The sequence below is a fragment of the Trichomycterus rosablanca genome, chromosome 4 (assembly GCF_030014385.1).
Source record: "Trichomycterus rosablanca isolate fTriRos1 chromosome 4, fTriRos1.hap1, whole genome shotgun sequence".
Lineage (NCBI taxonomy): Eukaryota > Metazoa > Chordata > Actinopteri > Siluriformes > Trichomycteridae > Trichomycterus > Trichomycterus rosablanca.
Genome location: NC_085991.1, coordinates 4,553,297 through 4,568,425, shown reverse-complemented (window position 1 = coordinate 4,568,425; position 15,129 = coordinate 4,553,297). Strand labels below are relative to the sequence as shown.

General features: G+C 41.0%; 1 protein-coding gene across 1 annotated transcript in view; it reads left to right on the top strand.

Annotated features, from left to right (window-relative positions):
* The window catches only part of st6galnac3 (ST6 (alpha-N-acetyl-neuraminyl-2,3-beta-galactosyl-1,3)-N-acetylgalactosaminide alpha-2,6-sialyltransferase 3), a 33,435-nt gene extending 18,902 nt beyond the window's left edge, over positions 1-14,533 (top strand). The window contains exons 4-5 of the mRNA XM_062992954.1: positions 11,313-11,420; positions 14,161-14,533. Coding sequence (XP_062849024.1) covers positions 11,313-11,420; positions 14,161-14,350 — 298 coding nt within the window. The 3' untranslated portion in view covers positions 14,351-14,533. The remainder of the gene's footprint in view (positions 1-11,312; positions 11,421-14,160) is intronic.
* Positions 14,534-15,129: the final 596 nt, after the last annotated feature.

Below are 15,129 nucleotides of genomic sequence, written 5' to 3'. Positions count from 1 at the left end.
GTAAGGGTTGGATAGGGTTGGGTTAGGGTTAGGTAAGGGTGGGTTAGGGTTGTGTTATGGTTAGGGTTGTGTTAGGGTTGGTTTGGGGTTAGGGTTGGTAAAACATTTCCATTTCAGCTACACCTTTGCTAACCTCTTTAATTACCATTTAGCTGATTAAAGTTTGAGCTCCTTGTCAAAACCAAGACGGACTATTGAGCACATGGCAGAATATCTATTTCCATCTTGCAAGCTGTGTGTGATCCATCAGCGTGGATGTACGGGGCAAAGATCAAGAGACAGCTCATTAGTCTTGGTGTCAGGCATCCATAGCCTCATTGGGAGCGGCAGTGTTATGGATATGTGAGATGACAGGTCTAACAAAGCAGATGATGAACAGATCTCCCTGAGCTCTGGAGGGGTGTCGTGTGCTGTTTTGTTGTGAAGCATGGGTAATCTTTATGGGGGAGCAAAGCCCCCTCTGGTAGGTTATGGAAATGAAACCTACTGGGTGAAGGCAGGAGACTTTTCAGAGTAAAATTTCTGTCCTGAAGATTTGTGGTGATGTTAAGCTGAGATGAACTAAAACAATTTGAGCCAAAAGCACTAACGATTTGCAACCAAAAAAGGAAATACATTTTTAATTAATAACAGGTCCAGTTCTGGAAATCTCTTAGGGATCTTTGTGACTTCCTTTAGGAGTTTTCTCTAAACCGTCCAAAAAAATAGTCTCTCTAGGGTTGATTTAGAGTTCGGGTTAGAGTTGATTCAGGGTTAGGGTTGAGTTAGAGTTCGAGTTAGGGTTGAGTTAGAGTTAGGGTTAGGGTTGATTTAGAGTTCGGGTTAGGGTTGAGTTAGAGTTAGGGTTAGGGTTGATTTAGAGTTCGGGTTAGGGTTGAGTTAGAGTTAGGGTTAGGGTTGAGTTAGAGTTAGGGTTAGGGTTGATTTAGAGTTCGGGTTAGGGTTGATTTAGAGTTCGGGTTGGGTTTCTTTTAGAAATCTTTTGTGACTTTTCTCTAAACTGTCCAAAAAAATAGTCATCAAAAGAGTCATCTCTATTTCAAGCTTCCTTTCTTTTAAGATTATGACTCCCCCTGCAGTTCAGTGGAGTCCTACCTTAAACATGGCTTTGTAACCCATTTTGTTCAGCTTTTTTTAAATCCTCTGAGATTGTGGCATGGTGTTCCTGTAGAAACTTTATTTTGGCTGTAATTTTGATGTTGAGATTCAGGATGAGTAGAAGTTTAGATTGTATAGGGCTTGTTCCTTAGATAAATAAAAACTTCACGCCTTAAAAATTTGCAAATTCTGAACTTGTTAGACTTTTCAGATCAGGTTTTGTTGATTAGTGTTGTTTTATTTTTACATTTTATTTTCTCTCTATTGTCCGTCCCTCGTCTTGCTTTTTTCTTTCCTCTTCTCCTCCTCCTCCTTTACAGTGAAGATTTTAATATTCCCAGCACACATGGAGTGTCCTTGTGGTCGCTTGTCATCGATGACAGATCCCTGCGGCTGAGGTCTTGTTAGTTAAAACAGTGTCTATATAACTGTACATTGTACACTGTGTGTGTGTGTGTGTGTGTTCAGCACGGTTAGCTGTGTAGATAACAGCGGACAGCGCTCGTAAATCATACTGGCACATTGCCATGCAGTTACACCTGTACCTTTGACCCTGTTGGCCTCTCGGTGGGATAAATCACTGTAAATACTGTTGCTGGTGACCCAGACCTGTTTCAGCTGAATGTTTTCTGTGCTGAGTTCAACAAAAACAAATGGTTGTGCTTTTTAGTCAGCTTTGAACTGTGTCTGTGAGAATTTGTGCCCATTCAGTCAAAATACCTTTGTATGGCTGGGCACTGATGTTGGTCAAGAAAGCCTCAGTTGATGTTCCGGTTCATTCCAGAGCTGTTTAATGATGATGAGCTCAGGATTTTAACCTGAGCTTTTATGTATGTCTTGTTGAAGAAAGTAGAGCTTGCTTTGTGCTCAGGGGCACAATCATGCTGGATCAGGATAGGGCCTTCCCTAAACTCTTGCTGCAACGTTGGAAGCATATTATTTGCTTCATGTGATTGATTTATTACAACTGATAGCGACTGTTGTTGCTGAAGCACATAAATACAGTAATTAGAAGGGGTACACTAGCACACCAGAGCTGGGATTTTAAATACATCGTATGGAATCTCAGCTCTGCCATCCGGCTGGGCGGCTATATGAACAACGATTGGCTGTTGTTCATACAGTGTGGGAGCCGGATAGGGACTTCATAACTGATGCAATTACGACCTCTGCTGGCTGATTGATGGTGCCTGCACAGAGTCGAGGAATAATGCGATCAGGGTGTGGCTCTCCGTGCACAAGGCTGATCCACATATAAACTCGCCTCGTGCAGGTGAAAAGATGCAGTCGGCTACTGCACACGTGTTGGAGGGGGCGTGTGTCAGTTTGCTCTCCTTAATCGGGGCGGGGGTCAGCACCAGTAGAGAGGAAGCATAACGCAATTGGGTAAAATTTGGACGCGCTAAATTTTCGGGAGGAAAATGGAGAAAATGCATAAAAAAAGAAGGTCTTTGTTCATTCACAATGATTATTAAATTAAATTTTAGCCAATAACATTTTATACTTTAAAATTTTTCCCTCTAAGATGTCACTAGGATGGTGTGCTGGCTGTATACATACATCTCTTTGTGTGTGTGTGTGTGTGTGTGTGTTGTCCACCGTTGTGTAAGCTGCTGGATGTGTTTATCTAATCACTTTGCAGCTTATCGTAATGACTTCCTACCCAACATCTATTTTTATAATGTAATAGAATGAGAACATGCCTCGTATAATCAGCAGCTGTAATCCTGGAGATATCTGCTTCCAAGTATTAAAAGCTTGGCAGTTCTCCATCAGCTGAGGATATTACGTTCTGAGGACAACCGATGCGTTATGATTTATGGGAGCTATAAAAAGTGCTAGGCTTAAAAAGTCCATTTATAATTTTTTTAAAACTAGTGCTTTTATTAGTTTTTATGGGTTATGGTTGAGTTGGCAGTTGAAGTAGGATTTGGGGTTTAGAGGTAAGGGAGTAAGTGGGAGTTTTAGATTTGGGGATTTGGGGTTTTGGGGATTGGGGTTATGCTTAAGGTTGAAGTAAACGTTAGGGTTGAATAGGCAGTGAAGTTGGGTTTGGAATGGAGTTTGTGGAGGGAATCCAAATTAAGAAAAAAAACGTAGTGGATTTAGTATTTTCTCTTGGGATTGAGCATGGGAGCTTGGAATAGGGCCAGTAAGATTTAAGATTTGGTTTGGACGTAGGAATAAGATTTACTAAAGTGACAAGATAAACACTGAACTTGTTGGGGAAAAAACAGCAAGCACTGCGCATCACCTGGATAAAACCATCTCCACAGTGAAACAGGGTGGTGGTAGCATCATGCTGTAGGGGCGCTTCTTAGTGGCAGGGCCTGGTAGACTGGTAAGAATTGAGGAGAGGAGGAGTGCATTCAAATACACAAACAGCCTTGAAGATAATCTCCTCCAGAGGTTAGTTCACTTTTTAACATGATAATGGCCCGATTCATACAGCCAAAACAAAACTGGAGTGACTTTGGGGCTATACAGTCTATAAATGTTATTGAGTGGCTCAGAAAAAGCTGAAGGGAACTGCTCCAGATTCTCCCTAATAGTTCAACCAATAAATTTCCCCCATTGCTAATCATGCACCCCTGCTTCCAATCTGCTCCTCATCATTGTGCCTTTAAAAGCCCCTGTTTTTTCTTCACTCTTCTCCAGATCGTCTGTTGATGTTACCTGTTTACTGTCCCCTTTTCTGTTGACGACACCCGTTGACCCCACTGCTATCTGAGAGCATTCCATTTTCCCCTGGATGCCCTGTTCCCATTTTTTCTGATCGTCAAGCTTTGATGCCCTTCTTTCTTTTCTCCTGGTTGCCAAACCCCTTCCCAATCCCCTGGATCCTCTGTTCCATACCACTTTTCTCCCCTCCAGTCTCCAGTGTTCCTGTCGGTCCCACCTGTCTCTTTCCCAGCCCCCTGGTCCTTTCGCTGCTCTTTTTTAGTAATACCTGTCCTGAGTCTATTTGTTTCGTTGTCCTTAATAAACCTGTTAAAATCTACCTCTGAGTCCTTGGTGTGGTGTTGGCTTTGTGGTTCCAAAAAACCTTATGGTGGCTTAGTGCCACCAACCTCCCCCCCCCCACCCAACAGTAGCTTGAGCACATTTGCCATAAAGAATGGGATAAACTGCCCTAGTCCAGTTGTGCAAAGCTTTTATAGACTTCTCCATAAAGACTTGCAGCTGCAGTGCAAAACTCATCTACAAAGTGCTCAGTAAAGTGTGTAGATTTGTGATTAAGTGAATTACATTTTTAATTTTTATTTATTACAAAAAACTCTGTGAATCCACTGTATATATAAAAATGTTCCTGGGCTTAGAATGTTTGGGGCTTCTTTAGGTCTTGTGTTAAAAATCTTAGTCTTGTAGTCTTGGTTTTGATTTAGATAATGTCAAGGTCCTGACTTTAACACTGACTCTATCATGCTTTTGGAATTATGGGTATTCAAACCTCTTTTGTGGGGTCAGTGAGGATTCTGTATTTTAAAAGCACAGGCTTTCATTGTATGTCAAAGCCATTAACTTAAAGAGAGGAGAGTGCATTTCAGGTCCAGTCTCCTCCCTGCCTAATTAAATTAGGCGCACTGCCCACTACGCTGAAACATCCACCTACATGTCATGTAATATAACACCAGAAATGTAATTAAGGCATAATTAAATCAACTGAGTGTTTGGCTGGGCTTAATTTGCTTAAATACACGGATAGAGCACCATTAGAAGCAAATTGTATAAAAGGAGACGCCGTCCAGGCCGAAGAGATGGTCCGGTGTTTTTAAACCCTCACAGTCAGGGCTAAAAATTAATCCATAAGGCCATGTCTTATATCAGTGCTTGCTCATGGACTCTGCTGAACCTGCTACAGTTTTCTGTTTACACTGGTAATGTTATACAATCACTGTCATTATTTCCGTCCTTGCTGTTGCGGTTCCCAGAGTGACACGATTAGGGCTCTACTAAATTCACAGTTTGTGCTTAGTTTCAAGGACCTCGTCTTTCAAAAAATCCCAGATTTCACAGATTTATACAGAAAAGTGCCACATATCACGACAGTCATTAAGTAACACTCACGAACTGACTGACAGAATAAATGGAAGCTACAATACACAGCACAGCTACCTTAATAGTTGACTGTCATAGTTAACTTAATAGTTGACGCCTGTTTTCACTAGCAATGTCATGTGGTTTAGAATTAAGGGAGTAAGTGGGAGTGGGGGGGGGTTAGATTTGGGATTTGGTGTTATGCTTAAGGTTGAACATCTGTTTACATTGGTAATGTAGCAATGTTTTCATGATAAACCGAGGGCGGCACGGTGGCTAAGTGGGTAGCACTGTCGCCTCACAGCAAGAAGGTCCTTGGTTCAAACCCCAGGTTGGGCGGTCCGGGTCCTTTCTGTGTGGAGTTTGCATGTTCTCCCCTTGTCTGCGTGGGTTTACTCTGGGTGCTCCGGTTTCCTCCCACAGTCCAAAGACATGCAAGTGAGGTGAATTGACGATACTAAATTGTCCATGACTGTGTTCAATATAACCTTGTGAACTGATGAAGCTTGTGTAATGAGTGACTACCGTTCCTGTCATGAATGTAACCAAAAGTGTAAAACATGACGTTAAAATCCTAATAAATAAACAAACATCATGTTAAACTGATGAAATATAGCTGGTTCATGTATCTGTTTATGCTGGTGACATAGTACAGGTTTTGAGAGGGAAAATGCAACCAACACTGAGATGATCTACATCTGGATGGATAGTGGTGGTCCATTATTGGTCACTTTTTATTGATAATCATTTCATCTAAAGATTTCTAGTATGTTCTGGGGTATCTGGGGAGTGAATTCACCTTCCCAGAAGAGCGATGGTTTTGCAATGAGATGTTTTCAACAAGCTCATGATTAGGTGTCCACAGCTTTTTGACCATATATTGCATAAATCATTTTAAAAGCTTAGGCAATTATGACCATAATAAGAACGATTCAGGCTCGAAAATTCATTCATTTCTCTCAGGTCATTTACAGTTGAGGTATTTTTAACTTTCGCAGCAATTACAAGTAAGCCGTCTGTAAATCTGAGTTCTATAATGATCATCTCTGGCCCCTCATTAACCTCAGAGCTGGTGTTGAAGATATCGAGCCGGGCAGCGGTGCTGAATCGACTCTGTGTGATGATGGAAGACCTGTAGTGCAGAAAGGGAATTGGGTGAAAAATCAGCAGGATGAGGAGCCCAGCTGCAATGCTTTAAAAAGCCTTCATCATTTATATGCGAATATTATTAGCGGTAACTCGGCGCGCTTTGAATGAGAAATTATGCTGACGCCCGTGTGAGCAGAATTTCAATACAGAAATTATTCTCACCTTTTCCCAGTTTACATTTTTCTCCAACAATATCCAACATCCAATTTACTAGCTGCACATCCTCCGAATATTAAAAGTCATTTTTTTCTTTCTGGGGCTAAACAGTCCGGGTCCACCAGATAATCACAATTGTTTTGGTTTGACAGCCATTTCACCATTATTACTCCAATTTAAAAACAAAAAAAATCACTTTCAGATTTGGAGCCAAAGTATGTGGACACCCTGTCTAACTTTTCAAAGACATTGTTTGATTTGTTTGGTGTGAAGGAGCTCCAGTGGCTTGAAAAGACCTGACCTGCACAAACCCCAGTGCAAACCTTTGGGTTAAATTAGACTGTCAGATGCTCTTTTGACTGATGGACCACATGCTTACGGACACTCCAGACAATAATTATTTTAAATTAACCCAACAACCTTGGTTTTGGAATGGGATGTTTGGAAACTGATGGTCAGGTGTCTACATACCTTTGGCCCTGTAGTGTATATGCCTTAAAATGTGAGATTTATCCCTAAGATAAATTCTTCATCCATTTATTCTTTATGCAGTCCCAAACAGGACATGGTCTGGTGATAACACAAGCACTACAGGTTGGAACTGAGGAATCCGTCTTTAGTTACAAAGCTATATAAGCTCTGCTTGGGGGATAAAGACCTTTGGAAAACATTTTTTGCCATGAAGGAACCAGGAAAATTCTTAAAAAGCATCCACTGGAGATAAAGATCATAGAAAGGTGTTAGGTTTTTGATCTAGATAGATTATTGACTCTCAGGCCATGAAGTGAGCTGAAGGAAATCCATACTGGAGGGGGATTTGGACATTAAACTGCTTTACTATTTTCACTCTTTTATTGTTAGGCATGATGTTGCAGTGGCACAGTGGCTGAACAAGTGGCCGTGACTCTAAAAGGATTTAAGCTGGTATTACATAAAGTTGTGGAAATTACAGTCGAAGTAGTAAGGGAGTGAATGTGCCAGACTGGACTGCCTGCAGTTTAGACCTGGCATTAATCAAAAACATAAAATGTGTAATGAAGCCAATACACAACAATGATTGGAAATCCAAAAAATGAACTCACACTGGCTAAATCTACTAAATGACCACACATCACCTGGACACAACTCTGCTGTACACAGTAACCAATGTAAACAAATCAATACAAATGTATTTTATTTCTCCAGATTTAAATATGACAGATGATTTGGTGCCATCACTCATCATATTGATTTTTTCTTTAACAATTATTTTTCTCTTGCTGTATGTGTATGTATAATTATATACACCGAGCAGGCATAACATTATGACCACTGACAGGTGAAGTGAATAACACTGATCATCTGTTCATCATGGCACATGTTAGTGGGTGTGATATTTTAAGCAGCAAGTAAACATTTTATCCTGAAAGTTGATGTTAGAAGCAGATAAAATGGACAAGCGTGAGGATTTGAGGGACTTTAACAAGGGCCAAATTGTGATGGCTAGACGACCGGGTCAGAGCCTCTCCAAAACTGCAGCTCTTGTGGGGTGTTCCCAGTCTGCAGTGGTCAGTATCTATCAAAAATGGTCCAAGGAAGGAACAGTAAACCAGCGACAGGGTCATGGGCGCCCAAGGCTCATTGATGCATGTGGGAAGCGAAGGCTGGCCCGTGTGGTCCGATCCAACAGACGAGCTACTGTAGCTCAAACTGCTGAAGAAGTTAATTCTGGTTCTGATAGAAAGGTTTCAGAATACACAGTGCATCACAGTTTGTTGCTTGTGGGGCAGCAAAAGGGGGACCAACACAATATTAGGAAGGTGATCATAATGTTATGCCTAATCGGTGTATGTGTATTAATGGTATCTAGCAGACACTTCTCTCCAAAGCGACCTACAATTGTGACCAATTGCAGTGAAAGTCTTGCTTGGAAGCCCAACACTCACAAATTGGCTGTGGTGAGGCTTGAATATCAATAGAGTTGGGACAGTAATAAAAGACTTTGTTTTGACCATTAATGACCTCGAGGGTTATACAAAGATTTCACAGTAATGAAGACAAACAAAATGGTAGCTCGGAGCATCAGATTATAACTTATTCAGGCTTTGCTTAGTCATCAGCATAAATTGATTTGGCTTGTTTAAGAGCACTAATGAAAGGAAACATGCTCTGTTTGAACACCAACACTGCTATAGTAGCTTTTATGTCAGTCCCAGCTACTGTATGTAAATCCCAGTACCTGCTGAAGGGCCAATATATAATAGTGCCCACCTCAGTTAAACTGCTGGCAATCAGAGATGAAACCCTTTCTCAAAGAAACAGCCGAGCAGAGGGAGGTTCAGTGTCTTTTCTCCTCTCTAAAATCAATGCTTTTAAACCTTTCCACCTGCAGGAAGATGGACCATTAAAAAAGCATTGTGTTCCCACAGGCGAGTCACGCACCCCTTTCACTCCGAACAATACCCGCTACAACAATGCCTGGATGGCAGTTTAGTGAGCCTGATCAAGGGAAGAGAGGATCAAAATGGGAATTAATGTTCTCACTTTAAATCATTCAGCACAAAGCAGCAGCAAAATGGATCGAGCGCGAGGGTTCCCATCACTTCTCCACGCGGCCACGCAACCCCTATTCTGTGTAGATGATTGGCAGGCGGGGGCAAAACAGGGTTTAAATATCTCAAAATTGAAGCGAAATATGAAAGTACGAACGCATGAAAGCGTAAACCTGATCGACGTGATCTATGGCCGGACCTTGGGTGTGAGCTGTAGTGGGAAAACTAGCACTGAGTGAAGAATAGAGCCGTGGTGCGTTATTTTTAAGCACTGCAGCAGATGTAAAAGTTCATTTCTTAACTGCCAGCAAATAAAGAGGATTTTTTAGTGGTGTCTGATTCAATCACTGTCATGGTCAGGTATTTACTAGTCTCACAAGGACAGACACCACTGTTACAGCAAAATATAGCAAGTCAGTGTGAAAAAGGTGCTGAAATTGAGCACGACTGCACCCACAGTTTTTCTAAAAACCTGCTTCAACCCCATTTCATCCAAAGCACATGCAGAATGTCTCCGACTGAAGTCTTATAATTATGGTCCTACAAAATTCACGGGAAATTAAATAATTAAATAAAAATCATAAATTGATGATAGAATAAATGGAAGCTACAAAACACAGTACAGCTATCTTAATGTTTAAATGTACACCTAGAACATCCAGCGATGGTGCGAGGCTTCATGTTCTGTCTGAAATACGAAAATTCTCATCCATGTTTTGACTCCGCCCCCTCTGCGTACACATAGTTGATGGAATTTTTCCAAACACAAGCTGCATCCGAAATCGCATACTTACAAACTGAACAGTACGGGAAAGCAGTATGCGAGAGCGGTTAGGGTGTCCGAATACGTAGTATACATTATAAAGTGGGCGAAAAGTACCCAGATGACCTACTGCATGGACAGCCATTTTTGAGTACGCAAACGATGCACACTTACGGTCCGATGATCTATCCCATAATGCAACTGGAGCTGCAAAGGCATTCGTAGCGAAGAAGAACGATGGCGGAAAGTGGAATAAGACAAACATTAAACATGTTATGATTTAGTACAACCCTGAATAACGTTATCAGTAGCTTCGTGGAGAATGACGAAACAAATTTTGTCCGATTTTAAACTGTGGCGATGAGACGTCATGCATCACGTGACGATGGTAAGACGGTGGACGTAGTACATCTGAGGTTGCGTACTGAAAGAGCGTACTGCTTTACCGGCCGTACAGAGCATACTGCCTCAAATCTAGTATGTACTGTTTTTGGACGCAGCCGCAGTAAAGTCGTGTTTTTAGCTGCTTTAGACTTCGACATCTTGGACATTTTGACTAACCGACTGCTAAGTGAATTGCCGTAGGATTGCTAAGACGCCTCATAGTGCAGATTAACCAGTAAACCTGAAGCACTTGAATGCATCTCAAATGAAAAATTTTAAATCGCTAAACACAAACCACAGCGAATTGCCTTTTACACAGGAAACGGCTCATTTCATGGTTCTTGACGCGATTTTCACAGCCATGAATTAGGTAGGGCTTTATTTATAAGTTCATTTTGTAGAATATACTTAAGATTTATTAGATGTATTTACTGTTGCAGTTTTTTGCATTCTTTGTTGTTCTAGCGCGACTGTTCCCCCTGTGCACAAAGCTAGATCCGTAGAGATGAAGTCTGGTGTAAAGGAATTCTACCATAGCCTTACGAAGCATGTTTGGGATGAATTGGAATGTAGAGTGCGAGCCAAGCCTTCTTGTCCAACATGAGCGTCGGATGGGCACGAAAAATCCCACATTTTTCCCAATTTTACATTTTATGGAAAAGCCTCCTCAGAAGAGTGGAGACTGTTATAGCTGCAAAGTTGGTGGGTGGTGAGGGGGGCAACTTTATATTAATTGTCATGGTTTAGGAGTGGAATGTCAGACATCCTGTGATGGTCTGTAGTGTATCAGATTTTTTGAGGGGTTTTTAAAGAATACAGTGCCACCAGAAATGGACACGCTGTTCATCTGAAGACGTTAATAATTGCTCATAAGAATTCACCTTAAGTATCAGCCCTATTTAGCTCTGAACCTGGTATGTGCCCTTGTCTTTAATGGTTAGCCCTGCACTGTGTCTGACTGGGTGTGTGCTGCTCATTCTGCACTGCCATTAACCTCTTTAGGATTAAAGTCTAACATCAGACTGAAGCGCTGTCACTCAGAATGAAGAACATCTCCTGGTGACAGGCTGGTTTCACCTGAAGCAGAGCAGTCACTCACAACCGCTTTCATTCCATTGAACATCGCTCACTGTGCATGAGTTTATTCTATCATATCGATTGTGCCGCCCTGACACCCTGTTTTGTGTTTCCAGGATTCAGTCGGGGTCGTACCTGAGCACAGGGTGGTTCACGCTCATTCTGGCCATGGACATATGCAAGGAGATCCGCATCTACGGAATGGTCAACAACACACACTGCAAGTAAGTTCAGCATTTCCTGATTTCAGCAGACATTCCGTACTTATACAGCGGTACCGTGTAACTCGATGTCCCCTAATCTTGAAATGTGTACCTTAACATTTACCTTAAACTCCATGTGTGTGTGACTGTCACTTTGTTTAGTGCTTGGCTTGAGCGGTGCGGTAAAACATCATCAAAGTGCGAATATGAGACAAAACCTTCAAATCTGTATTTGTGTTTATCTGGATTTTTCTCCTGTTTCACTTTTAAACTTGTGTTTTAGCTCAAGGTTCTGAGAAATTGTGGGAATCAGCTTTCAGAGAGAGTCTAAAACGCTTATTGTTAAAAAAAAACCCCGTAATTTATTAAAAGAAGGACACAGGGACACTAAACTAAATATCTCTTAATTATTACTGCTCATAAGTTATCACCACTAATGAAATTAGTGGAGAGAACTTAAGAGCAGTAATAATCGCTCGTTGTTTTAGTACAGTAAGTCAAGTCACGTTAAGCTTTGTGCACCGCCACACTCTATAGGAAATAACGGTTTTACCGCTTCTCATGTGAATGCACTGGTACTGAACTCGCTATGGAATACGGTATTCCAAGATCAAGCATCTCCATGATTAAGAAGCATAAGGAAAAAATAAAGAAGTAAAGCTAAAGAGCAAATTTATTGTATTTAACTGTTTTTTCAATTGTATTTCAGTGTTTTTATATTATATTTGTGTTATTTTTAACCCCATAAACAGTGTCATAAACAACCCCATTATTTAACATAAAATATGTGCAGTTCCACTGGACCATGGAACGCATTAACAGGTTTCCCAAACATCCTTATGGGAAAAAATACCTTGAAACTCAAAATCCTTTAAACTCGACGCCACTCCCAGAACCAATTGATGTCAAGTTTCAAGGTACCGCTGTATTTACATTTACAGCTGGGTTATTATACATTTACTGTGTGACCAAAATTATGTGGTCAACCCTTGTTATTATTAAATTAATAGCTAACAGATGTTTACATCTTGTTCCAATATAGTGTAAGGCATTAAGAGATAAGTGGAGGACACATTAATGCTAATGGTTTGAAAATGGGTTCAAATTGATAACGTTTTTTTTAGTCAGAAAAAACAAAGACTCAGCTGAACAAGAGCCATAAAAGACCCTTGAGTGTGAATTCCCATTGCAGCCCTTTTGGAAAACAGCTCATGTTCTAAATAGCCGTGATTTGAGATGCTTTGCTCAGGATTTGGAATTAGTCATCCATTATTCACTTTCCAGCAGCTCCAAAACAATGACAATTTAATTTGCCACTAAATCTAATCTTAGCTGCGAGTAAAGACAAGAACATGAGGGAACAGCGGCCACAACAGAGCCATTTTCATTCGACACGCTGCCGGAGGAAAGCATCCATTTTAAAGAAATCTGCTCTCTCAGCAATTGACCCCAATAGTTTTGTCGTAATTGAAACCCAACAGGTGTTTTGGGTTGGAAAGAGGAAGTGAAATTGAATTCATTTGTAACTTTGTGATACCTGGCATGCCTGCTGAGGTGAGGAAAATAAGAAAAAGAAGATGAAGGAAACAATCAGTGTTTATCATCACTCAGCAGGAGACGGTTTAGTCTTCAGTGCAGACAAAATGCATTTTCTGCTTAGAAACTACTGGCATTATTTTGTAATTGATCCACTATATGGCCAAAATTATTCAGATTATGTGTTTAGTTCAGAACCTTTGCTAACCGGTGTAGAAAATGAAATCCCTCCAACATTATAACTACAGTTTAAGGAAGATCCTTTATGTTTCAGCATGACTTTTTCTCTTTGCATAACGACATGGATCAGTGAGTTTTGTGTGGAAGAATTTCAGTGTTCACTGGTCTCCAGTGGTCTGACCTTAACCCCACTGTTGGAATGGAGAAGTGAAATTGAATTCATTTGTTACTTGCAATACCAGGCGTGCTTGCAGAGGCGAGAAGAATAGAAAAAAGAAGAAAGAAACGTCAGTGTTTATTGTGTAAAATCAAACAGATATGGATAAAGAATTACTTTGATTGGGCCATGATTGTTGGTGCTAGACGTGTGTCAGAAACTGTGGTACCTTGAAACTCAACGTCAGTTGGTTCTGGGAGTGGCGTCGAGTTTAAAAGACGTTGACAAGGTAGTTTTTCCCATAAGGATGTATGGGAAACCTGTTAATGCGTTCTATAGTCCATTGGAACTGCACATATTTTAGACTAATGTAAAACAGTGGGGATGTTTTTTGACACTTATACACTGAAAATAACACAAATATAATACAATTAAACCTGAACTTTAGCTTTACTTCTTTATTGTTTCCTTGCACTTCTTAATTGTGGAGATGCTTGATCTTGGAAAACAGTATTTCCTATAAAGTGTGGCGGTGCACAAAGCTTAACGTGACTTATTGTACTAAAACAACGGGTGAATTTGACTGTTATTCTACACAAATGGAGATTCGTCTCATATTCACACTTTGATGACATTTTACCACACCACTCAATCCAAGCACTGAACAAAAACGGCAGTTGCACACACGTCGAGTTTAAAAGAACAAATTTCTCGACGAAGGGCATAGAGTTTCAAAGATTTCGAATTTAGAGGTCGTTGAGTTACAAGGTACCACAGTACTCAGAATACAGTAGCTTAAAAATTCTGAAAACACCAGATTTGTAACATACTGTCATTTATTGTATTGTGAACGTGTTGTACGTTTTGTATTTCTGATCTTCCTTCTAGATCTGAGAGCCGCAAGAAAGTCCCCTACCACTACTACGAAAACGGAAGCCGCAACGAGTGTGCCGAGTACCTTCTGCATGAGAACGCCCCCTACGGTGGTCACCGCTTCATTACAGAGAAGGCTGTTTTCGCCAAGTGGGCCAAGTCCCACCCCATCAAGTTTTTCCACCCTGAGTGGCACCTGTCATGACAAATGGAGGACGATGACTTCTATGGGAAGTCTGGAGCTCTGAGTCCTGGTTGGTCTCTGAACGAGATTCCATGAACAGGATAAAACGGTTTCAATTGCTGGTTAACTTGAGACAGACTTGCTGCTTGTTTCTGGTGGAACTGACCATCAAGTGGCTGGACAAGAAGAAGTCTCATCACAATGTGAAGTTTTTGGAGATGCGACTGTCATGTGACACTAAACAGGGCATAAATAAGGAAAGAACAAAATGTTGGAAGAATTTATTACTGGAGACTGATTACTGGTTATCATACCATACGTCACTTCATGAACTGAAGGTTATAAGGGACTAAGTTTACATTTAGATGAATCCCCATTATTTCTGTTTTAACTGAATGAGCTGTTTTATGAACGTAACTTGAGATTGTTGTTGAGGTGGTATGAAACAAACACATGCTAGAATTCTTTTAGATTTTGATGAGGGGACACCAGCTTCATGACAGCTAAACTTTGTGAGCAAAAGGACAGGACAGGATTTACTGTTATCAACAATTTCGAGTTTGAAACTCAGCACTGCTATCGGTAGGCTAGTGGGCATAATAGGCAATGCCTGCAGCAGACAAGATTGGCCATTAAAGTCTTGGAAAGGGTGAAAATACTGGACCTAAGACGCTGGACAAGGAAGGTTAGTGCCTATACAGGAAGTGGAGGAGCCTGGAGATCAGGGTGTGGCTCTTGCACAAATTCATCGAAATTCACCGTTCTCGGACATGACCAGAGTCTCCAGAGAAAATGCATAA